The 26,520-nt window shown below is 44.7% G+C and overlaps 1 protein-coding gene across 3 annotated transcripts in view; it reads right to left on the bottom strand.

The window, feature by feature from the left end:
- Positions 1 to 26,520, bottom strand: part of mmel1 (membrane metallo-endopeptidase-like 1) — a 142,325-nt gene that overhangs the window by 10,173 nt on the left and 105,632 nt on the right. For all 3 annotated transcript variants that reach the window (XM_078425052.1, XM_078425051.1, XM_078425053.1), the window contains 9 exons: positions 22,753 to 22,881; positions 18,708 to 18,806; positions 15,775 to 15,858; positions 13,683 to 13,786; positions 11,958 to 12,016; positions 7,513 to 7,632; positions 6,607 to 6,740; positions 4,466 to 4,531; positions 1,419 to 1,514 (listed from right to left, as the gene is read on the bottom strand). In XM_078425052.1, the coding sequence (XP_078281178.1) occupies positions 1,419 to 1,514; positions 4,466 to 4,531; positions 6,607 to 6,740; positions 7,513 to 7,632; positions 11,958 to 12,016; positions 13,683 to 13,786; positions 15,775 to 15,858; positions 18,708 to 18,806; positions 22,753 to 22,881 (891 nt within the window). The remainder of the gene's footprint in view (positions 1 to 1,418; positions 1,515 to 4,465; positions 4,532 to 6,606; positions 6,741 to 7,512; positions 7,633 to 11,957; positions 12,017 to 13,682; positions 13,787 to 15,774; positions 15,859 to 18,707; positions 18,807 to 22,752; positions 22,882 to 26,520) is intronic.

Below are 26,520 nucleotides of genomic sequence, written 5' to 3'. Positions count from 1 at the left end.
GGAGACAGAAAGACAGTGGGAGATCTGGGAAGGGGAAGAGAGGGACAGAGGAACTATCTAAAGTTGGAGAATGTATGATCTATTGGGAATTGTGCTAATAGTGCTAAGCAATCTGAGAGTCTTGGATATTTACAGAAGAGAGTTGATTATAGTTTTGATCATGGGTGATGTTGTCGTGCTGCAAGTGGAGAGCCTCAACAATTATCCCAGTGTCTCTGGATGAGGTAAGCATCCAGCTGCTGGCTCATTGCCTCTGAGCGAGAATCAGTGCACAGCAGCATAAACTGGGAAATGAAAAATCAGCTCAATCTTTCTACGAATCCTTCCATGGATGTGGAAATATGATCGTTTCAGATCTGCACGTGTTTAGTTTTAGTTTAGTTTAGTTTAAAGATACAGCGAGGAAACAGGCCCTTTGGCCCACAAGTCCACACCGACCAGCGATCCCCACACATTAACACTATCCTACACACACAAGGGACAATTTACACATAAGCCATGCCAATTATCCTACATACCTGTACGTCTTTGGAGTGTGGGAGGAAACCGAAGATAATAGACAATAGACAATAGACAACTCGGTGCAGGAGTAGGCCATTCGGCCCTTCAAGCCAGCACCACCATTCACCGTGATCATGGTTGATTATCCACAATCAGTACCCCGTTCCTGCCTTATCCCCATATCCCTTGACTCCGCTATCATTAAGAGCTCGGTAAAAACCCATGCAGTCACGGGGAGAACGTACAAACTCCGTACAGACAGCACCCATAGTCAGGATCGAACCTGGGTCTCTGGCGCTGCAAGCACTGTAAGGCAGCAACTCTACCGCTGCGCCACTGTGGATCTCAGACCCAGCTAAGAGGGAGGAGGTAATCTAAATGTGTAGGGAGGACATTTTCCTCTTGGACGCTGTGATTGCTTGACAGAGGTTACATAAGACAAGGAGCACTAATAGGAAATTCAGCTGTTCAGGAAACTATCCTAGGTAGGAAAGAACTGCAGATGCTGGTTTACACCTAAGATGGATACAAAATGTTGGAGTAACTCAGCGGGACAGACAACATCTCTGAAGAGAAGGTATGGGTGACGTTTCAGGTCGAAACCCAAAACATCACCCATTCCTTCTCTCCAAGGGATGCTGCCTGTCCCGTTGAGCTACTCCAGCATTTTGTATCTATCTCGTGAGGCAATCTGAAACTGGCTGACAATCAAGAACTACTTCATAAAAAAGTTGGACATTGGTGTATATATACAAAATTACAGACTGTATAATGCCCAAGAGCCACACCATTATCTCCCACTTATCTTTATATTCAGTTCTACCCAATTGAAGTGCCCTTTCATTTATTAAGTTGCAACCTCTTTCCCTCTTGCCATTTATAAACTATCACCAAGTGAATTTCTGTCTTCACTTTACCTGTGCAAAGTTAAGGAAAAAAAGTTGTTTGTGTGTCAGATTCAGGCCAGGTAGTTCCACTTCTTCTCCTTCTTTCTTCACCCATTTCAAATAGGCCTGGAAAACACAGGGTCGAGTCAATAAAACTCATCCACCCAAACCCACACCACAAGCTTATGGGTGAAGAGAATAATGACTGTGGCCTCGCCAAACTTAAAAATATATATATTTCTAAATACAACATTCTGGCAACTTGCCCTTGCAAGATCAGATAATCTGCAATCACAAGATCTTACAATGAGCATACATTCAACAATGCGGCAACTTGTGTTAATACAGCCCCTCCAGCAGAGCAAGATGACTCGCACAGCTTCACAGGAGTATTGGTGCTCACCCATGATGAGACACTGCGATCGTTTTATCCATACATCTTGATTTCATCCCAATATCCTTTCATCGCCCTTTCCCAACAAGGACATAGGTTCAAGGTGGAGGGGAAAATATTTAATAGGAATCCGAGGGGTAACTTTTTCACACAAAGGGTGGTGGATGTATGGGACAAGCTGCCAGAGGAGGACGTTGAGGCAGGGACTATCCCATTGTTTAAGAAGCAGTTTGACAGGTACATGGGCAGGACAGGTTTGGAGGGATATGGACCAAGCACAGGCTGACACATGTTGGCCAGTGTGGGCAAGTTGGGCCGAAGGGCCTGTTTCTACACTGTATCACTCTATGACTCTATGGGCAATTGACCTATTTTTATTCATTGTTTAGCACATAGATGTCACAGGCTCAGACGGCATTGAAGGCTCAGGCGTAATTGCCTTCGAGTCAGGAGTCAAGAGTGTGTTTTGTCATATGTATCAAAATGAAACAATGAAATTCTTACTTACAGCAGCACAACAGGTTTGTAAATGCAGTAGTATGTTTCAATAGAAAATATAATAAACAAATATTTTTTTAAAGTTCAATAAATAAAAAACCTAATAGAATGCAAAGAAAAACAAAACCAAGCATGAAGACCTTAGCGCAATCAAGGCAGTTTGCCATTTAATTCCCTTTGTGTTATTTTATTCTATGAGACACAAACAATGTTCAGCTAGAAGTGCCATTGAACGGTGCCTGCTGAGATCCCCTCCATCTCTGAAGCCAGTTTTCAGCCAATTTGATTCACTTCTCATGATATCAAGAGTCAGCTGCGAACACTGAATGCAGCCGGGAACATTAGGACCAGATGATATCTCAGCTGTAGTACTGAAAACTTGGTCCAGTACTAGCAGCACCTGAGCCAAGCTGTTTCAGTAAATTTACACCATTGGCATCTATCTGACAATCTGGAAAACCGGCCATGTGTGTCCCATAAACACAAAACAAATCCAATCTGGCTAATTAGATCTTGCACGTCTCAATTCATCGGCAACATGCGAGAAGGTGTTGTTGACAATGCTTTCAACTGGAACTTGTTCTCCAATAATCTACTCTTGGGTTTTGCCAAGACTACTCAGTTCTAGATCACATCACAACCCTGATCCATGCATGGACCTGGACAGAATTCCAGTAGAGAGGTGAAAATGACCACCCTTGACATAACTGTTACATTTGACAGAGTGCGTCTTTAAGGAGCTCTGGAGAAACTGCAGACAGTTGACATCAAGGGGAACACACCAATAGTTGAAGACGTCCTTTGCAAAGGAAGATGGCTGTGACGGCTGGACGCCATCATCTCAGATCAAACACATCAGTGCAGGACTTCCTCAGGACATTTCCTAACTCTAAGTTGGAGAAGTCGATGTTCATACCGCTGGGCTGCAAGCTGCCCAAGCGAAATATGAGGTGCTGTTCCTCCAATTTCCAGTGGGCCTCACTATGGCACTGGAGGAGGCCCATGACAGAAAGGTCAGACTGGGAGTGGGAGGGGGAGTTGAAGTGCTCAGCCACCGGGAGATCAGGTTGGTTAAGGCGGACTGAGCGAAGGTGTTGAGCGAAACGATCGAAAAGATGGTGAGGATAGGCTGATAGGTGGCAGAGAAGTAACCTTCTCACCAACAGGAGAGAACCCAACCACACACCGTTGATATTCAATGGCATGATCATTGCTTATTCCCTACTTTTTACATCCTGGAATCACCGTGGGATCACAGGCTTGGACTAGTGTAGAAGGAATAGAAGTGTAAAAACACACACCTCCAGATTCAGAGACAGTTTCTTCCCAGCCGTTATCATGCAACAGAACCACCCCGCTGCAACCAGAGTGCAGTCATGAACTACTATCTACCTCATTGGTGACCCTCCGACTATCTTTGATTGGACTTTACTGGGTTTACCTTGCACTAAACATTATTTCCTTATCATATATCTGTACACTGTAAATGGCTCAATTGTAAACATGTATTGTCTTTCCGCTGGCTGGTTAGCACGTAACAAAAGTTTTTCATTGTACTTTGGTACACGTGAGAATAAACTAACTGATAAACTGAATGCAGCAGCAGCAACAATAAAGGAATTAGACACTGGCAAGGATGAAGCAGACCTGCTGGCTGTCATTGTGTGTCCTCTGCAGCTACTTGCCTCGTTCTTCTAACAGGAGATCTACCACCAAGAAGGGAAGGAGGAGCAATTTCCCTTCCAAATGACGTGCCACCCAGACCTGGCAAAGACCTTGTCTCTAGATCTCAATCCCGAATCTCCCTCCTGACTGCACTGCGGGAGGACCTTGGCCCGGAATACAGGAATGGTTCAAGGAGGCAGCTTACAACCTCTTCTCAAGAATAGTTAGGGATTGCCAGTGAAACTCCTATCCTGAAAAAAGAGGATATATGTAAATATGAAAACTGACCAATGCAGCAAACTCAATCATACTTTTTTGAAACAAATCGAAAAATGGATTTCAAGTTATAAAATGACATCGTGTAAACTGGCGTTCGTTGTGTGATTACATTCACGGGATATTGGGGAAAATTGTCCTGGAATATTTCAATCCATAGTTTCCACCATTGGGGAGGTCTCCTTTCAATATGTGTAGGATAGCAGCATCTTGTGACTGTCAAGCAGGCTGCTGAGTGCCTTACCTTGTACGCTTGCCTGACGCCTCCATTGTCTGCGATATTTTCACCCAGAGTGCTGATCCCACTTACCTGCGTGAAAAAGAATTGCCAGGGTGAAGTGAAACATTACACTTGCAGACGTGGGGAAGCAAAATGTGGCTGGCAGCTAGGAAAATAAATGTCATTTCTGTCCTCAGTTATAAAAGATTTATGATCAAAAGAAGTGATCTGTTTATGTTTTGCTTCTAATGGACCTACTAACGGGTTTAAAACAAATGGATTGTCTTCATTCAAGTGATAAGCTTGAATAAAGATGATTCATTTATTGGGTGGCTTAATCGGAACACACCATGCACTGCCTGATCCTCGAGGCAAAGGCATTTCTAACCTGCTTGTTGGGCTTGTCTCAGACCATGGAAAAGGCTGGCCATTGTCACCTGGTTGCGTTACAGAGAGCATTGAAAGCAGCCAATGCACAAACATTGCCAAATGGACATGCTCAGCACACAGGCCTGCTGGAAATGGTTCTTCAAATGGTCATTCAGGTACTTCTCAGGTGACAAGCTACAGAACCCCACCACTCATTGAGAGAAAGAACGTTCTCCTGAACTTCCCCTCTTAAATTTCTGGCAATTAACTGGAATCTATAACGTGGTGAAAAGGATGCCAGTTTGTACCAAAGATAGATACCAAATCATGGAGTAACTCAGCAGGTCAGGCAGCATCTCTGGAGAAAAAGTATTGGTGACGTTTCAGATCTGAACTTTTCTTCAGACTTCTTAAAGGTCCTGACCCAAAACGTCACTGTCCATTTTATCTAGAGATGCTCCCTGACCCGCTGAGTTACACCAGCATTTCGTTCCCATTTTAAAATTAAATCTATGTTGCCCATCATTGATTTTTCAGCCAAAAGAAATAGGTCCTCATTTTTTACCCATGGTGAACTGTTCATTTTTTTAATATACCTTATTGCTAATTTCTCACTATCTCTTAGTCTCTGCCTTTCCCACAAGTCTGTCCTCAAACTTTTAACTGGTTATGTTAGAAATGTTTTAGTTGGACACATTTACTAATCCCTAGTGCACTTTTATTTCATTAAGATACCGGTGTCTCATCAGTGTTAATACTTCTTCTCAAAATTCTGGAGTAACTCAGCAGGTCGGGCAGGATCTCAGGAGAGAAGGAATGGGTGACGTTTCGGGTCGAGATCCTTCTTCAGACTGATGTCAGGGGGGCGGGACAAAGGAAGGATATAGGTGGAGACAGGAAGTTAGAGGGAGAACTGGGAAGGGGGAGGGGAAGAGAGGGACAGAGGAACTATCTAAAGTTGGAGAAGTCAATGTTCATACCGCTGGGCTGCAAGCTGCCCAAGCGAAATATGAGGTGCTGTTCCTCCAATTTCCAGTAGGTCTCACTATGGCACTGGAGGAGGCCCATGACAGAAAGGTCAGACTGGGAGTGGGAGGGGGAGTTGAAGTGCTCAGCCACCAGGAGATCAGGTTGGTTAAGGCGGACTGAGCGAAGGTGTTGAGTGAGTTAAGTCGAGTTAAGTTAAGTGTTAATACTTCCATCACTGCAAGAACAGACTCTCTTCTGGACATTGGACCTGCACAAGGTGCCTGCTTTACGTTGTGAAGTTCTCCTGAAGGATGGAGGCATTGGGTTGGGGCCAACACCAACATCAGAAGGTGGGGGAATTTAGAAAGATCAGGCAAAACATCATCACTGACATAATGGTTGTGAATGGTGAACGACCCGTGGGTTTAATGTGCAGGATAGAACTGCAGATGCTAGTTTAAATCGAAGGTAGACACAAAATGCTGGAGTAACTCAGCGGGCCAGGCAGCATCTCTGGAGAGAAGGAATGGGTGACGTTTCGGGTCGAGACCCTTCTTCAGAATTTTCCCTCAAAATGACCAAAAGTAAATTAAAAATAAGTGTGAAGAAATAACTAAAGTGTGAAGAGAGAACTAGACATTGTTTATTTGGTGCTTTTTGCCATCCTCAGAACATCTCTGACCCAACAGTGAGTGCATTCCCCGTGTGAGTTATACGACAGGTAACATCTCACTACTATTGACAGCTATTAGCTTGGTGGAAATTCCTCCACATTTATTGCCTTTTGCTTCCAACTAACAAAGTAAACAGACAAAAGTAATACTGACACTCTGTCCGCCAGCTAAATCCCATGTGTAGTTTCCATACTGATGCACCATGCAATCAGACAGCTCTTCGAAATTCGTGGCTGAAAAATTACTCCACCAGTCATACATGTTGCCATCCTTGTCATAGTTTCTTCCTAGAGGTTAACAAAGATAACGAAAAATGTTTTTGCTGAAACAAAATCATAATTAAAGCAGAACAGCAATCATTCTCAGTAATCTAAATACTAAAATTCTCGTTTGTTGATCTGTTTCTTCCTGAACTACAGCCAAAACGCTACACGATAGCGCGACAATTTTAGGCCCACCTTACTCACCGTCATCCCTTTGGTGCTAATGGAAGAAGTTTCATTGAAATCGGTGTTATATTTTTAAAGTTATTCACAATTTAAAGTTTAAATCTATCTCCGAGGAAGGGAGGGGATGGAGGGAGGGGGCGAGAGGATGCAGGATAAAAGGGAGTTGATGGGGATGGAGTTGGGGGAGGGGAAGGGTGGAATGGGGAGGGGGAGGGGGAGGGAGGGGGGAGGGAGGGGGAGGGAGGGAGGGAGGGGGAGGGGGGAGGGGGGAGAGAGGGGAAGGGGGAGGAGAGGGTGCTGCACCAATGATGGAGAGGTTTGGGTCCAAGTTAATACTATATTTGGAGATATTCTTTTGTCTATAAAAAACAATTTTGCCCGCATATTACAGCATTGCCCTGGGCAAAGGAAAGAGAACTATTGAAAATGTAAAAGCAATGGGAAAAGTACATAATCTGCAAATAGTAAAAATAAATGCAAATAAAATAAGTTATCTAATCGAGCAAAGACTTGCTTGGAGGTGTTGTTGCACAAAATGTCAGATGGAAAATTGAGGGTGTGGCAAATAGCTTGGAAGCTGCATTTAGATAATGGTTCTATTCATGCCTACCATTATCGTCAAATCCATGTATGATCTCATGGCCAATCACCATCCCGATCCCTCCAAAGTTCAGAGCTTGAAGCTGGTGTGTGCTGAAGAACGGAGGCTGCAGAATTCCAGCTGGAAACACTGTGAGGAACAAACAATCTGCTCCAGTACCAACGTCAAAACTGGGGGCATATGTTTTGAAAAGCTGTTTTATCGTCTGCATGTTACGCAATAAACATTGACAGAGAGAATGAAAACAATTGGAAATGAAATAAGAAAGACTGCATCAGCATCTTTTGGCACAGTGGCACAGCTGGTCGAGCTGCTGCCTCACAGTACCAGAGACCAAAGAAGTACAAGTTTGTAGGTTAATTGGCTGGGCAAATGTTTAAAAAAAATTGTCCCTAGTGGGTGTAGGATAGTGTTAATGTGCGGGGATCGCTGGGCGGCGCGGACCCGGTGGGCCGAAGGGCCTGTTTCTGCGCTGTATCTCTAAAAAAAAGACCCAGGTTCAATTCTGACCTCAGGTGCTGTCTGCATGGAGTTTACTCATTCACCCTGTGATCATGTGGGTTTCCTCCAGGTGTTCTGGTTTCCTTGCACATCCCAAAAGCGTGCCTGTATATTAACCCTGGTGTATAGGGTGGATGAGAAATGAGATGACGTAGAACTAGTGTGGAGGGCGATCGATGGTCAGTGTGGGCCCAGTGGCTCAGAGGGTCTGTCTCCATGCTGTATCTTTCACAGTCAAAAAGCTCAATTCAGATTGAGCCTCATTCTGGAGTTATTTTTTGAAATAAGTTAGGACAAACTATTCCCAGTGACAGGGATATTGGTAAACAGGGAACGCAGAGTTAATGAGATTGGAAAGAACCAGAGAGGAGTTGAGGATGTTTTGTGCAGGAAATTGGTATTAGGACATTATTATTACTGAAGGGAACAGATTCAAAAACATCTTACAGATGGGCAGTGAATAAATTCTTGAAGGGATAATCCTCCAAGACCGTGAGTTGAGGTAAAGGGATTAATTTAAAGCTCTTTGAGACAATCTCTGCAGACACAATGATCTGAGTGACCTTCTCATTATACTCCTTTTGAAGCCTTGACCTCTATAATGGAGTCAGGAGAACCATCTCTCCCTGAGTGTCAGCAAGATGGAGGAGCTAGTCATTGATGTCTGGAAGTGTCGTGGAGTACATACCCCAATCAGCATCAATAGTTCGAAGTGCAAATGGTTGAGAGCTTCAATGATCTGTCATGGGCCGACCACACTGATATGAGTAGGCATACCAATGCCTCTGCATCGTGAGGAGACTGCGGAAATTCACCATGTCTCCAATGACTCTTACAAACGTCTACTAATGCATCATAGAATGCATCATGGTGGGCTGCATCACAGCTTGCTTTGGGAATTGCTCTGCCCAAGGCCACAAAGAATGACAGAGTTGTAGATGTAGCTCAGTTCATCACACAGACCAGGCTTCCCACCATTGACTCCAACTACACATGCTACCTCGGAAAAGCAGCCAACAAAATCGAAGAAGTCCCACCCTGCTCATTCCTCATTCTCATGAATCCTGTCCAGCAGAAAGTATAGAAACTTGAAAATGCGCACCACTAGACTAAATTATCAGATGTCTAAATGGTTTTTCCATAATCTTGGATAGTATTGAATTCATCTCCACTCCATTGTGGACATTGGCTTTGTCTCTGGAACTGGTGCACTGCAATACTGGGAACTGTATTCTGCACTCTGTATCTCCTCTTGTACAACTCCATTGTATTTGAGTTTGACTTGATTACATTCATGTATGTCATATCTGATCTGATTGGATAACATGCAGAATGCTTTTCACCGTACGTCGGTACACGTGACAATAATAAACCTAAACCTTTGAAGGGAAATGTGATTTATGGTCAATGATAGTATGAGGGTGTGGGTAGTTTAGGAGAGAGCGTGGTGTGTGGAAGGACTAATACATGGGCTTGTATTCACTGGAGTTTAGAAGGATGAGAGGGGAAACATATAAAATTACAAGCTAGATGCAGGAAAAATGTTCCCAATGTTGGGCGAGTCCAGAACCAGGGGCCACAGTTTTAGAATAAAGGGGAGGCCATTTAAAACTGAGGTGAGAAAAAACTTTTTCACCCAGAGAGTTGTGAATTTGTGGAATTGCCACAGAGGGCAGTGGAAGTCAAATCACTGGATGGATTTAAGAGAGAGTTAGATAGAGCTCTAGGGGCTAGTGGAATCGAGGGATATGGGGAGAAGGCAGGCACGGGTTATTGATTGGGGACGATCAGCCATGATCACAATGAATGGTGCTGTTGGCTCGAAGGGCCGAATGGCGTCCTCCTGCACCTATTTTCTATGTTTCTATAGTGAGCATGTGTCTGTGCGCATGTATGCAGGAAGTAGCATCTGCACCTCACCGTGACATAGAGTCATAGCGAGATACAGCGTGCAAACAGGTCCTTCAGTCCAACTTGCCCACACCAACCAACATGTCCCAGCTACACTAGTCCCACCTGCCAGCAATTAATCCATATCCCTCCAAACATGTCCCATCCATGTTCCTGTCAAACTGTTAAATGTTGGGATAGTCCCTGCCTCAATTACCTCCTCTGGCAGCTTGTTCCATACACCCACCACCCTTTGTGTGAAAAAGTTACCCCTCAGATTCCTATTAAATCTTTTCACCTTCACCTTAAACCTATGTCCTCTGGTCCTCGATTCACCTACTCTGGGCTAGAGACTCTGTGTATCTTCCCGATCTATTCCTCTTATGATCTTATACACATAAGATCATCCTCCTGCGATCCAAGGAATAGAGACCCAGCCTACTCAGCCTCTGCACATAGCTCATCCGTCTAGTCCTGGCAACATCCTCGTAAATGTTCTCTGTACCCTTTCCAGCTTGACAACATCTTTCCTATAAGACGGTGCCCAGAACTGAACACAATACTGTAAATGTGGCCTCACCAACGTATTATACAACTGCAACATGACCTCCCAACTTCGATACTCAATATTCTGGCTGATGAAGGCCAGTGTGCCAAAAGCCTTTTTGACCACCTGTGACTCCACCTTCAGGGAATTATGCACCTGCACTCCTAGATCGCTCTGCTCCACAACACTACCCAGCGTTCTGCCATTCTCTGTGTAGGTCCTGCCTATGTTAGACTTCCCAAAATACAACACCTCTCATTTTTCTGCATTATATTCCATCAACCATTCCTCAGCCCACTTGGCCAATTGATCAAGATCCTGCTGCAATTTTTCACAGCCATCTTCACTATCTACAAAACCATCCACTTTTGTATCATCATCTTGCTAATCTTGCCATGTATGTTTTCATCCAAATCATTGAAATAGATGTCAAACACAGTAACGGGCCCAGCACCAAACCCTGAGGCACACCACTAGTCATAGGCCTCCAGTACGAGAAGCAACCTTCACCATCACCCTCTGCTTTCTTCCATGAAGCTAATTTTCTATCCTGCGAGATTTCTTGGACCATTGCTCCATTATGCAGGGATTTCTACTCTTGGAGGAGGCAACTAAAGCAACTTGAGTCCCCTGCTCTTCGAATGCTGCCTCTCTTGCCACCCACCTCCTCCCTCCTCAGTGCTGTGTTTCTGTGGCTGGTTGCAGTAAGGATGATCCTAAAGGACCGATGCCTTTCAATGACGGAAGCATAGCAAACTGTCCGCTGTTTGCAGATAATATTTAACAGATTATTTTCATGCATGGACCTCCCTAACATTATTTCAAACACGTTTTACTTACTTTTTTAGGGGAACTCAATTTTTTGCAGGCACTAACACCAGCAATATTGTAGCCCACGAAAAATATGTACATTCCTACTTGTAAGATAACACAGCCAGATACCTGATCCAATGCTCCATCAGAGGATGCTGAATTTTGCAGGAGCACTGATGGTTCTTCATTACACCTGGATGTTGTGCCAGTTCCCCTTCATAACTATCTGGTTGAGATCAGCCATGTAAAGCAAATAACGACTAGTGAAATTGAACCCCACCCAGCACAGTGGCACAATGGTAGAGTTGCTGCCTTACAGCGCCAGTGACGCAGGTTCGATCCTGACTACGGGTGCTGCCTGTATGGAGTTTGTAAGTTCTCCCCATGACCACATGGGTTTTCTCCGGGTGCTCCAATTTCCTCCCACACTCCAAAGACAGATGGGTTTGTACATTAGTTGGCATCGGTAAAGATTGTAAATTGTCCCCAGTGTGTAGGATAGTGCTAGTGTGTGGGGTCACTGGTCGGCGCGGACCCAGTGGGCTAAAAGACCTGTTTCCACGCTGTATCTCTAAACTAAAGTTAAAAAAAATATCCTTTGTATTTCACTGCTTGAAATAACCTTAACAAACAGAAGAACCTTAAAAATTCTTTATCACATTGCAACTAGTATTAATGTTACAGCAATGTAATTATGACGTACCTATCTGATTGCGGCTCGGCAAATAAAAAGCGTTTACAACAGCAGCACCAATGATCCATCTGAAATAGTGGAGATGAAGATATTATAAGAAGATAACTGCAGATGCTGGTACAAATCGAAGGTTTTTATTCACAAAATGCTGGAGTAACTCAGCAGGTCAGGCAGCATCTCGGGAGAGAAGGAATTCCTTCTCTCCCAAGATGCTGCCTGACCTGCTGAGTTACTCCAGCATGAGATGAAGATATTGTTGTGATCAGAAGTCTGGGCCAGGTTTTACAATTGCTGCATGTTATTAACTTGTGTATGTTGGAAGGTTGCCTCATCAAGATTAAAAGATTAAATTTCAAAGCCCCACACGCCTCCAATATTATATAAATATCCCAAGGTGCTTCACAGGAGTGTTATTAGTCAAAATTTGACACAGGGCATCAAAAAAAAATTGGCAGAAATCCTTCACTGCCTCAAAGGTGCAGGTCATCTATCCAAGGACCAGGCAGCTTGCTCCATCGGGAGCTACATTCCCAGCACTCTGGTGCTGTGGAGCGCAGGATGGGGCTGGTGTCAGTACAGCCAGCACTGCACTCACAGAATGGTCTTGATGCTTCACTTCCATGCTCACAGGCTGCCAAAGATGTCAGTGCAACTAAGGTAGTCAACACTGCGTGACACACACAAACATTGCCTCAAGTGGAAACTAAAGTGTTAACTAGTACATTTTAATGCTAAAAAGCACAGCCACTCAAATAATAAAAGTGTGAAGAAAGGTCCTGACCTGAAACGTTACCTATCCATGTTCTCCAGAGATGCTGCCTGACCCGCTGAGTTAATACAGCACTTGGTGCTTTAAAAAAAAAGCACACTCTCGCACCTTTTCCCGAGCAGTTAATGTTTCCGATTAATTTCGATGGTGACTGCGATGCTTGCAATGTTTAAACTGGCTCGGGCTCAGCGGGCAGATTTTGTGGGAAGTCTGCAAATCTTGCCATCCTGTTTGAGGAGTGCGTGGTAAAGAGCTGTGGCTAGCACGGGCTAAGGAGAAGGTCCATGCTGACCAAGACCAACACCACTGCTGGAATCTGGGGCTGAATACCCAGAGAAATACCTTGGATTTCCATTGATAGCTTCCCCATTTTGACAGATGATTGAAAGCATGGTCAACGAGATGAAATGCACTACCCGAGAAAATGGTGGAAGCAGATACTTGAAAAGTATCTGAATGAGCACTTAAATCACCAAGGAATAAAAATGGGAAGGAAGGAACTTCAGATGCTGGTTTACACCAAAGATTGACACAAAAAGCTGGAGTATCTCAGTGGGACAGGCAGCATCTCTGGAGAAAAGGAATAGGTGACGTTTCGAGTCGAGACCTTTCTTCAGACATGGGATTGATGGAAATGGGATTAGATTTAATGGGTACTTGAATGACAGCATGGACCTGGTGGGCCAAATGGTCTGTTTCTATGCTGCATGATTCTATGTGGATCCCAGGAGAGAAGAGAGAGGAAGGGTGTGACTGAACTGATGGGAGTCTCAGAGCTCAGGTCTTGGTGATTTGTGCTCTGGTAACATGGGTGAAACAAAAGTAAATGAGCAATGCACAAAGGGCCAGAATTGGAGGAGTGTGGAGATCACGGATATTTAGGACTGTTGGAAGCGACAGAGAAAGCAAGGGTTTAAAGCAGTGGAGGGAGCTGTGGGTAAGATTACTACGTGCTCCATACTTACACATCTTGATCCACACGTTCCCGTAATCTCCGCAAACCCTTTTGTGCTCCGGCCATCAAATTTTCAAGAATATTCTCAAAGTATTTGCTTTCACTGAAGTTTAACTGGATAGAGTAGAAAATGTATTATTGCTATGATGTTGCTACGTTTGTTGCTATTTTTGTCCAGTATGAACATTAATCTGTTGAAAGACCATGAGCATAATGGAGATCTTTAAGCCTGTGTCAGTGAAATGTAACCTTGATAATGCTCTGTGGACCATCACTCCCATACTGGGGTATCCAACAAACAAACAATGATCACTCTGGGCAGAAACATGGCAAGGCAGGGATTAAGAAAGTGTAAAACATTTCCGACAACCTTGGAACCTGTACTATGAAAGACAAGGGACTTATCAGATCAATTTTAAAGTGATAATCTCTTTGTTTTGATAATGGTTGTAACAGTTTTCATGAGCCGAATGAAACAAGTATCTCATAGTCACTGCATAATATGTTATTTATTTCTCTATTTACAATCACTTAATTCTGCCATTTCAAATCGTTTTTCTAACAATGGGAGAGCTTGAGTCTATTTCCCAGAATGTGCAGTTGGATCAACATTGAAATTATTTTAAATAAAGGAGTCTTTTTTAAAGGGCTTGGAGAATAAAATGATTGATTATCAGATAGCTAGAAAATGCCCAGATCTGAAGGCGGTCTGAACGTTAATTCCCAGGTCCTCATGGAGCTGCTCGTGAGGCCCGTGCATGTGGCCTGTGTCTACAATACACAATCAAGGAACTGCAGATGCCGGTTTACAAAAGAAATGACACAAAGCGATGGAGTAACTCAGCGAGTCAGGCAGCATATCTGGAGAACATGGATAGGTGACATGTACAAAAAAAGACATTAAGTGTTTCAATCAGTCTGAAGAAGGGTCCTGATGCAAAATGTTCTCCAGAGATGTTGCCTGAGCCGTTGAATTACTCCGGCACTTTGTGTTTTTTTCTACAAATTCCTCTGGCTTAGACATTGTGTTTCACTCTCTTTTGGTGCTCTTGCCCTGTGCCAAAACACACATGAATCTCCCCCCCAAAAAATGGATGAATCTGGGCAAATATATGAAAATAATGTGGTGTCATTCCCTGAAAATGGCCTCCCTGGTTAGATAGGGTGATAAAAATGTATTTTGGTACATTGGCCTGCATCAGTCAGGATATTGAGTGTGTGACCGGGACCTGAGGTTGGGTAGGCTAGGACTTTACTCCTTGAAGCACAGGAGGCTTGAGGGGCGATCTTAGAGCAGTCTATAAAATCATGAGGGGAATAGATAAGGTGAATGTAGAGTCTTTTACCCAGGGTGGAAGAATCAAGAACCCGAGGACATTGGTCTAAGGTGAGAGGGACAAGATTTAAAAGGAGCCTGAGGGGCAACCTTTTCACTCAAAGGGTGGTGGGCATATGAAACGAGCTGCCAGAGGAGGTATTTGAGCCAGGTACTATCTTATTTCTGTGTCTGGGCATCTGCATCTCTTGCCGTCCATGCTACATGTACAAGATGGGGGAGGCCAAAGTGTAGTTATCACAGTATGTGGCTTAGAAGTCATATGAACATGGACTCTATCAGTGAAGGGGGCTCCAGTGAATCATCTTAGATATTGTTAACTGCCTCACCAATGGTCTGTTACGGCAGCATGGTGGCGTAGCGGTAGAGCTACTGGCATGTAGCATCAGAGACCCGGCTTCGATCCTGACTAGGGGTGCTTGTCTATATGTTCTCCACATGACCTGCGTGGGTTTTCTCCGAGATCTTCAGTTTCCTCCCGCACTCCAAAGACGCGCAGGTTTGTAAGTTAATTGGCTTGGTATAATTGTATAAATGTAAAATTGTCCCCGGTCTGTGTAGGACAGGGTAGAGTTATTGTGCGGGGATTGCTGGTCGGTGCAGAATCGGTGGGCCGAAGGGCCTGTTTCAGCGCTGTATCTCTAAACTAAACAGATCACTGTAATTCCAACTTCATTTTATCAAATGCATCCGCCTGGATTTCTTAAAAAATAGTTCCGTGCAAAGTGCGCAAGGTTACACCCTCTGTCGGCCCATCATCACTCACGTGTGCATACTCCTGATCCAAACTGGGATTGTCTTCTTGCAGTATGTAGTCTGGATATCCAATTTGCTCTTTTATTGCCATCGCCTTCGAGACATATAAATAGAAAGAGACGTTTGAAATAATTAGCAAGAGTTTTTACCCATCTGCACTCTCATGCCCACCGTGGGTTTTTCCAAAGGTTCGGTGCAGAGAGAGGGATGATGTAAATCAGCTTCCGCAGCCCCCTGAACAGGTCGCCCCAGGAACAGCTGGAGAAGAGGTGTCCAGGCAGAAATGTCTGGGAGTGGGCTCAACTGGGGAGATCTCGAAAGAACCGCCAACAACTGAGTGAGGTGGTGGACATTCGTCAATGGCCTATGCTCCCTAGAGGAGCAAAGGGCTTAAGAAGAAGAAGCCCCCTGGATCTGACACTGATGAATGGTTCTGTAGAACTGCTGCTGGATGTGTGTTGTGCCAGCAATCTGATTGCATGGTGTTAGTCATTTCAGTGCTACGCAGTTGATAAATGTACTCAATGTAATAAAAATGTACTGCAGATGCTGGTTTATACCAAAGATGGACACAAAATGTTGGAGTAACTCAGCGGGGTCAGGCAGCATCTCTGGGTAAAATGGATAGGTGACATTTCGGGTCTAAAGAGCAGTCCCAACCCAAAGCGTCAACTATCCATGTTCTCCAGAGATGCTACCTAACCCGCTGAGTTACTCCAGTACTCTGTGAAATGTCACCTGTCCATGTTCTCCAGAGATGCTGCCTGACCCGCTGAGTTACTCCAGCACTCTGTGAAACGTCACCTATCCATGTTCTCCAGAGATGCTGCCTGACCCGCTGTTACTCCAGCACTTTGATAAATGTACTCTCCTTACAGTGAAATGAAATATTGGCCATTTCTGGCCTTTGTGATTTCATCGCCCGGGCTAACTCTCTATCAGAATGTTGTTGGGTAAATTAGTCCTCATTGTCCCGGGATGTCGACTCCTCACCATTCCCTAACAATCATGATGTACGCTTCATGTCAGCCTGGGTCCCACAAAGGTAAGCTGCATACTTTCATGTTATATTTCTGATATACCTTCTCCCATTCTGATAATCTACACCACCCACTCTCCCACCCACAAGCTTCCCCCCATTATCAGATGCCTACAAACTTCGAGCCCCCTTTCCCCAAGTACCCAATCATCACTTCACCTTCTCCAGGCCCTGATATGATATTGGTTACCAACCTCCCCAGGGCCTGATGCAGGTTGCCAGACCTACTGCCCGCGTCTGGTCCTCACCAACACTCAACACTCCACCTCTGGCTGTTTGCTTGAACTTAGCCGTGCCCTGACCTACTGATGGGGTGCACAACCCCTCTCTTCAGACCCAGCCCGCACAACGCACCTCAAGGGAAGCACCACAAATCCAGGGCAATCGTGGGGTGAGGCAGCATCTTGGCTGTGAGTCACTCCATTCAAGAATAGCACAATGTTACTGTGGTCATGGGGGAGGGGGACTTCAATATGCAAGTAGACTGGGAAAATCAGGTTGGCACTGGATCCCAAGAGCAGGAACTTGTAGATTCCCCTTGAGATGGTGTCTTAAAGCAGCTTGTGGTTGAGCCACTGGGGAAAAAGCAATTGTGGATTTGGTTTTGAGCAATGAACAGGACTTGATTAGGGAGCTTCAGGTGAAGGAACCCCTAGGAGGCAGTGATCATATGATGGATCTGAGAGAGAGCAGCTGAAATCAGATGTATCAGTGTTAAGGTTGAGTAAAGGTGATAACATGGCATAAGAGCTGGCTAAAGTTAATTGAAAAGGGACCCTAACAGGAATCACAGTGGAGCAGCAGCAGCAGGGGGTTTTGGAGTAATTAGCAAGGAAGGCAAATGCAATTAATTTTCAGAGGACTTGAATATAAAAGCAAGGATGTAATGCTGAGGTTTTGTGAGGCAATGGTGAGGCCACATTTGGAATATTGTGAACAGTTTTGGGCCCCATATCTGAGGTAGGATGTGCTGGCCTCAGATAGGGTCCAGAGGAGGTTTACGAGAATCACCCCGGGGATGATGTTTTAACAAATGAGAAGCTCTCATGGCTCTCGGCACATGACCGCTGGAGTTTCGAAGGATGAGGGGGAATCTCAGAATGAAAGGCCTAGATAGAGTGGATGTGGAAAGGGTGTTTCCAGTAATGGGAGAGTCTAGATCCAGAGGGCAAAACCTCAGAATAAAAGGATGGAGATGAGGAGGAATTTCTTTTGCCAGAGGGAGGTGAATCTGTGGGATTCATTGCCACAGACGGCTGTGGAGGCCAATATATTGGGTATTTTTAAAGCAGAGATTGATGTTTTTAATTAGTGAGGGCATAAATGTTTATGGGGGGAAGGCAAGAGAATGGGGTTGAGGGAAAGATAGTTCAGCCATGATTGAACGGTGGAGTGGGCTAGATGAGCGGAATAGCTTAATTCTGCTCCTATGTCTTATAGTCTTAATGTATCCCCCTGTCCGAGGGCTTAATTGGCTGAAGATTTGAAGATCCCGAAGGTTGGATGCCTCTAAGAGTAGAATAATGAAAATCAAAGAAAAAGAGATCATCCTGGTTGCTTCTTGTCCATTTTTCCATCCAGTCACTTTTGCACCAGTTACCCTAGTTGTGGTAATCTAAGGATTATTCATGGACCATCCTTCTCCACAATCACACATTGTGTGGTGCAGTAGTTAAACACCCCATAACATGGCCTCAGGAGTCTGCTTTCCCCCCCCCCCCCCCCTATGAATAAATGTAAAGAACAAATTTAAATCCTTGAGGTAGCATCATTCTGGAACCAGCACAAATCTATTCACTATCTCAGTGAGTGGAAAATTCCTCTAAATGTAGAGGAAGCCCGATAACCTTTAGCTTTTGTCAGGAGTTATAGCTGTATACTAAACACGATGAGCAGACACTGACCTTTTCCTGTGCTTTCTGCTTAGAAGCTGCATCCATCCATTCCATTTCGTCCAAAGTTTCAATGAACACTTCTCGGATTTTATCAATTAAATCCTTTACCTGAAGGTGAGAAATGTATTCAATAAAAGATGCCAATAATAGACAACACAATCTATGAGACAATAATTATATGATCATCAGTGATGGGAGCAGAATTAGGCCCATCAAGTCTATTTCACCATTCAATCATGGCTGATCTATCTCTCCTTCCGAGCCCCATTCTCCTGACTTCTCCCCATAACCCCTGACATTTATCATATCTTATCATATCAAATAGCTGTTTAACTGTAATCTGTGACTGATTTGGTAGCTCTCTTACTTCTGGGTCAGAATGATGACACCAAAGTTTTTGGCCAGAGCAACAACAATGAGGCAAAATACAGCAAAGGGATTGAGAATCTGGTGTCATGGTGTCAGGACACCAACCTAGCCCTTGGCATTATGGTTCAATGGTGCTTTATTTGTCACATACGCAACTGCACAGTGAAATTCTTTATGCGCATTCACACATGCGGGCGCCACCATGTTCTGGCGCCATTTCCAAAGTCCAAAGTCCGGTCCGTCGCACGCTCAGTCTACTGGAGCAGTTCCTGATCCCAGGAAGCTCCAAGCTCCTCCGTCACCTTCGGATGGGCCCACGATACGACATTCCTTTCCTTGCCCGGCCATCTTGGTGTCCCGAAGGCGCTGACCTTGAAGGTGCTTGAGGCATTACCCAGTCACTTGAGGCATCACCCAACAGAAGCAAGATGAAAGAGCTGGTTGTTGACCCAAGGAAGTGAAGGGGTGAACACAACCCTGAAGTTATCTGTAGAGATGGTCATCAACTTCTTAGGCTTCCCATATCATCAACAATCTAACCTGGTCCCTGCACACAATACAATACAATACAATACAATATATCTTTATTATCATTGTACAGGGGTATAACGAGATTGGGAATGCGCCTCCCATACGATGCAATAAATTAATTAGCCAGTCAGTATTAATTTAAACAACCCAATGAAACAAATTGTAACAGTTTTAAAACAGAATAAAGTGCAAGTAGATCTGTGCCGGTTTGCTGTGCGATGTGACCATCCGGCTCAGCAGGACCAGTTCATAGCAGCTATGGCCCTGGGGATGAAGCTGTTCCTGAGTCTGGAGGTGCTGGCGTAGAAGGACTTATATCGTCTGCCCGATGGTAGAAGTTCAAACAGACTGTTGCAGGGGTGTGAGGAGTCTTTGTGGATGCTGGTGTCTTTTCTGAGGCATCGTGTGTTGTAGATGCCCTCCAAGGCTGGTAGCTGTGCCCGATGGTCCTCTGAGCTCTATGGACTGTGATCAAGAACGTGCATCAGCGTATTCACTTTCTGAGAATATTCAGTGTGAGAGGTTTCTCTCAAATATCTGCAGAAGCCCTAGAGAAAGTATTCTGACATGATGTATCTCAGCCTGGTGTGGCAACTGCTCTGCAGAGAGTGATGAGCCCAGTCCATCACAGGCTCATCACTTCCTCCCTTCCACTCCATCCTCGCGATGTGATCAATTAGGAATGCTGGAGGTACCGCCAAGGATAACTGCTACCCTGGCCATTCTCTTTTCTCTCATCTCTCTTCAGGGAGTAGAGGTGCTTGAAAGCCTGGAAGTCAAAGCTTAAGGCAGCTTCTTCCTCACTGCTATCGACTCGAGAACCAATCACCCCTTTCACACCTCCATCGCAGAGGTGCTGCCATGCACTCCACCTCATTCAGTTATGCCGTTATTGCACTTTTTGTGTACTGCTTCAGATTTGCACCACAATCTCGCACTAGTCTGCGGGTTGTGCATGTTGCTGTATTTACGCTGCTTATTCTGTGAGTTAAATGTGAACAGGAATTTCATTGCAGCGCTGTAGGGCTACACTGCTGGGAATGCCATCCTTCAGAGAGATGTTATCATGGAGGGCTGACAGCGGAGTTCATGAGTTCCAGAAGCAGAATTAGGCCATTCGGCCCATCAAGTCTACTCTGCCATTCAATCATGGCCTATCTATTTTTCTCTCTCAACCCCATTCTCCTGCCTTCTCGCCGTAACCTCTGACACCCGGACTAATCAAGAACCTGTCAATCTCCACCTTAGAAATATCCATTCACGGCCTCAAAAGCCGTCTGTGGCAATGAATTACACAGATTCACCACCCTCCGACTAAAGAAATTCCTCCTCATCTCCTTTCTAAAGGTACATCCTAAAGGAGTCTTGAATCTGAAGCATTAACTCTGTTTCTCTTTCCAGTGATGATGCTTGACCAGCTGAGTGGTTTTTGTCTTACATGACTGCCCAGTTTATATTTGAGCACTGTGGATGAATGGCAATGGTATGATGACATGTATTGGAGGGTGGCAGAGTGTCTTGAGATCTACTGCACTTCCTGAGGTTGTGGTGGTGGCAGCGCCAGAGACCCGGGTTCAATCCGATCTATGGGTGCTGTCTGTACGGAGTCTGTAGGTTCTTCCCGTGACCTGCGTGGGTTTTCTCCGGGAGCTCTGGTTTCCGCCCACACTCTAAAGACGTACAGGTTTGTAGGCTGATTAGCTTGCTAGAATTGTAAATTGTCCCTAGTGTGTGTAGGATAGTGTTAGTGTGCAGGGATCTCGGTGGGCCGAAGGGCCAGTTTCTGCGCTGTATCTCTGAACTAAAGTAAAATGATTTGTGAGCAATGGATGTGTTAGAACTATTTGTGACCATGGAATAAATGGCAATGGGCTGACTGCAAGAATATGGAATGAGTGTAGAGGTGTACGACAAGGCCTGTATGGACAGGGCCGGCTGTAGGTTCTGTTTCCGTGCCTCTAATTCAACAGTATCTGAAAAGATTCTGACACGATGTATCTCAGCCTGGTGACACAATTCTGACACGATGTATCTCAGCCACGATGTATCTCCCAATGTTCTAACCAACATATGGCCCTCAATCATAAGTGGACAGATGGAATGCGTTTCTTTTTGCTTGCAGTGAAGAACTTTGTCTGCACTGCTCTGTACAAGACTTGCTGACACTGCACTACCTGCAAGCCCCACTAGGTGTAAATATCACCAACAATTTGACCTGCTCCATTCACATCGATTATACAGCCAAGAAAGGTCACGGTGGCGCAGCGGTAGAGTTGCTGCCTTACAGCGAATGCAGCGCCGGACACCCGAGTTCCATCCCGACTACGGGTGCCGTCTGTACGGAGTTTGTATGATCTCCCCGTGACCTGTGTGGGTTTTCTCCGAGATCTTCGGTTTCCTCCCACACTCCAAAGACGTGCAGGTTTGTAGGTTGATTGGCTTGGTAAATGTAAAAATTGTCCCTAGTGGATGTAAGAGAGTGCTAATGTGTGGGAATCGCTGGTCAGTGCAGACCCGGTGGGCCGAAGGGCCTGTTTCCGTGCTGTATCTCAAACCTAAACTAAACTAAAGCACACTGATGCCTCTTCTTTCTAGGATGACTGTGGATACTGTTCACGTCCCCAATGACTCTTCCCAACACCTGCAGATGCACCATGGGCAGCACATCACTGCGTTGCATCACGGCTTGGTTTGGGAACAACCACAAGACCACAAGAAATCAAACACTGGCCTCCTTCCCATTGACTCCTTCCAGACCACGCTGCCTCGGGAAAGCAGCCAACATCCACTCACACCCTGCTCATTCGCTCCTCTCTCTATCTCTCGTTGAGCAGAATACACAAAAGCTTGAAAGCACATACCACCGGATACAAGAACAGTTTCTTCCCTGCTGCCCTCAGATTCTTGAATAGACCGCTCTTATGGTAAGGATGTATTTTTGTTCTTCCAATCTACCTTGTAGCGGCCCTCACACTTTTCTGTTTCCCTGCAGTTTCTCTGTAGCAGTAACACCAGATTCTGCACTCTGTTTATTTTCTCTTTTGCAGTGCCAGCTGTACTCTTGTATGTCATGATCTGTGTGGATAGCCCACACACAAAGCTTTTCACTGTATCTCAGCACATGTGGCAATAATAAACCAGGACAAATACATACCATCCTCTTACTCCCGCCAGCAAATGCCTCCCTGACGTAAAGGGCTCCCACTGCATTTTCCATGTTGCCATTGATGTAGCTGGCACATTCTCGCCACCGTGCCTCTTCCACGCTGGTACCATACAATGCCTGCCGTGGTTGATTAAGATGAAAGTAACTGTTATATTCATAAATATTGATCACCGGATTTTGCATGATGTTTGGAAACAATTCAATGGTATCAGTTGTAACATAAATTTTTAAAACATGAAACATTAGTACAGGTATCAGAGGTTATGGGGAGAAGGCTGGAGAATGGGGTTAGGAGGGAGAGATAGATCAGCCATGATTGAATGGCAGAGTAGGCAATGGGCCGAATGGCCTAATTCTACTCCTATTCCTTATGACCTTATGATTAGAGAGGCAATATTATCTAACAGTTCTCGCGAACAGTAAACATGAATGTAGATGGAGAGAGAATGTTTGTTTCCATGCTGTATCTTCCAATCCAATTCAAATCAAATCCTTCTGAAGCACAGTACATTTATAATTTGCATTTGTGAGGTGTTCCTGTTGCACGCTAGGAGGTGCCATCAATGACATAGCAGAATTTGGCGTCATAGGATAAGGTAGGATAACAAGATAGGACGCAGCTACGACAAAGTTGCAGATTGCTTCTGCATCTTTCTCCACAGAGTCTCCTGTGGTCAAACCACATGACAACAAACATCATATAATATCCTTAGTGCCACTCTTGAAAATCCAAACAGACCAGTATCTTGGCATGAAAGGGAAAGATAAGATGCAAGAACAACAGAAGAGAGTGTCCGAAGCTGGAGCTGTTTATGCTGCTGAAAGTGCAGCAGATCAAACTGAGCAACAACTCATGGAAACACAGTTCCCAAGGCTGCCGCCTGCCATAGGCTGCTTTGTGTTTACAGATTCACAATAATCTGCATGGTCAACTCACTGGATTTTCCATCTTACTTTGAGCAATAAACTCATCAGCTTACACAAGCTGTTTTATGACATCCTCTGGTGTCTGAGACCATGTAAATAGGAAGACGATAATGGACCAAAGTTATTTGGCTCCAGGATTAACAATGGCTTTTCATCTCCTCACTCATATCTTAATTGAAAACATAATGCACAAAAGTATGCAGAGGCTACTTTGTATATACACTTGTAAAATCCCTAAGTTGTAACTTATTAATAAACAGAAAACCTGCTGACTCAACAGGGCGTGATCGTGTAACTGATTCCAACAGCAGCTTCTCCTAGCCTGATTTGACAAAGGATTGTGGCCAAAATGATAGCACATCTTCCAGCATACAGCGCCAGAGTTCGATCCTGACCTCGGGTGCTGCCTGTGTGGAGTTTGCATGTTCTCCCTGTGGCCACATGGGTTTCCTCCCACATCACAAAGACATGTGGGTCTGTTGGTTAATTGGCCTCTGTAAATAACCCCCAGTGTGCAGGGAGTGGGTGAGAAAGTGGGATAACATAGCACTAGATGGTCAACGTAGCTTTGATGGGCTGAAAGGCCTCTTTCTATGATGTATCACAAAACTATACAAAATAGTGTCTGATCTATTGCAGTTTTTATTGCGTTATTGTAACAGTCTAGATAACTAAAATCTATAAGTGCAGCATAGTTGTCAAACTCTGTTGTACCCAATTTTAATCTTTAGTCAATAGATTGGTTCAACAAAGAAGTAACGTATCCATTTTCCTCTCGGTCAGCAACATTGTAAAGTTAGCAGGAAGATTCTTTTGGTCCGAGTTCCTGACGTTTAATTTTAGTTTAGAGATACAGCGCGGAAACAGGCCCTTTGGCCCACCAAGTCCCCACTGACCAGCGATCCCACACACTGCCGTTATTACGCACACACACTAAGGACAACTTACATTTATACCAAGCCAATTAACCTACAAACCTGTATGCCTTTGGAGTGTGGGAGGAAACCGAAGATCCCTGGGAAAACCCATGCAGGTCACAGGGAGAACGTACAAACTCTGTACAGACAGCACCTGTAGCCAGGAACGAACCAGGCTCTCTGGCACTTTAGGTGGGAAGTGTATCTTGTTCATGAAGACTTCAGCAATAAACCACTCCCAACACACTGCTTGCTGAACAAAGCAGACCTCAGGCTTGAGGATGAGTGATCTTGATAAAGCCCAAAGTGAGCATTGTTGAGCAGGACCTTGGTCAGAGCTTCTACCTTCACAATTAATAATTAATTATAGTCTGATCGAAGGATTATAAAAAGTTTACAACAGTTGAAGAGGTTATTCAGCCTATTGTATGTGCGCTGGTCAAAAGAGTCACCAAACTGCAATGGGTAGATTAAGCAGTATGACATTTGCCATCGTTTAACACCTCAAATATAAACAGAAATAAAGCTGGCGAGAGTGCCGAATAGATTCACAAAGATGTAGTCTGGGTTAGAGGGTTTGAGTCATAAAGAGAGATTGGATAGACAAAGGATTTGATTCTCCTGGAGTGAAGGAGGCTGAGAAGCAACATGATGAAGGTCTAGAGGATTATGGAAATAGAGTAAGCGGCCAGTGCTTGTTTCCCATGGTAAGGAGTTTCAAACGAGAGGTCATTACTTAAAGTGAGAGGGAGAGGTTTAACGGGGATTTGGGCTATCAATTTTTCCATACACTGTGGTTGATATCTTGTATGAGCTCCCTGAAGCAGGAACAGTAACAACATTTAACAACAGTGACACACTGAGTGGCACGGTGGTGCAGCGGTAGAGTTACTGCCTACAGCGCCCTGGTTCAATTCTGACTGTGGATGCCGTACTGTACGGAGTTTGTATGTTCTCCCTGTGACCACACGGGCTTTCTCCGGGTGATCTGGCTTGCTCCCACACTCCAACAATGTACGGGTTTGTAGGTTAGTTGGCTTCTGTAATTGGCAACTCTACCGTTGTGCCACCGTGCCACCCCAATCTCTACCAATTACTTTCAACTCGATCTTCTGTGTATGGAAAATGTGACCTTCTATCCATTCTATTGAACCCCATTATAATTTTATAGACCTCAAATCTTCACTCAGCCTCCACGGTTTCCTACTTCCTTCCTGGTCTACTTCCTCAGAAGGCTTAGGAAGTTCAGCATGTCCCCAACAACTCTCACCAACGTCTACAGCACCATAGAAAGCATTTTATCAGGATACATCACAGCTAGGTTTGGGAACGGCTCCATCCAAGACCGCAAGAAATTGCAGCAAATTGTGGACGCAGCCCAGACCATCACACAAACCGACTTTCAATTGACTCCATTTATACCACACGCTGCCTCGGTAAGGCCAGCCGCATAATCAAGGACGAGTCGCACCCCAGTCACTCCCTCTTCTCCCCTCTCCCATCAGGCAAGAGGTACAGAAGTGTGAAAACGCACACCTCCAGATTCTGGTACAGTTTCTTCCCAGCTGTTATCAGGCAACTGAATCATCCTACCACAACCAGAGAGCAGTGCTGAACTACTATCTACCTCTTGGGTGACCCTCGGACTATCCTTGATCGGACTTTGCTGGCTTTACCTTGCACTAAACTTTATTCCCTTATCATGTTTCTCGACACTGTAAATGGCTCGATTGTAATCATGTATTGTCTTTCTGCTCACTGGATAGCAGGCAACAAAAGCTTTTCGCTGTACCCATGACAATAAAGTAAACTGTAACTATACTATAAAATCTGTTGCAAAGAAACCATGCCCAGTTCATCCAATCTTCCTCAACCCTCTTAAAACTCCTATATATCCTCTGTGTAATTGCAT

This window comes from Rhinoraja longicauda, chromosome 30, assembly GCF_053455715.1.
Source record: "Rhinoraja longicauda isolate Sanriku21f chromosome 30, sRhiLon1.1, whole genome shotgun sequence".
In the NCBI taxonomy this organism is placed as follows: Eukaryota; Metazoa; Chordata; class Chondrichthyes; order Rajiformes; family Arhynchobatidae; genus Rhinoraja; species Rhinoraja longicauda.
Note: the sequence above shows the minus strand (reverse complement) of the source record. Positions and strands in the feature narration are given on the sequence as shown.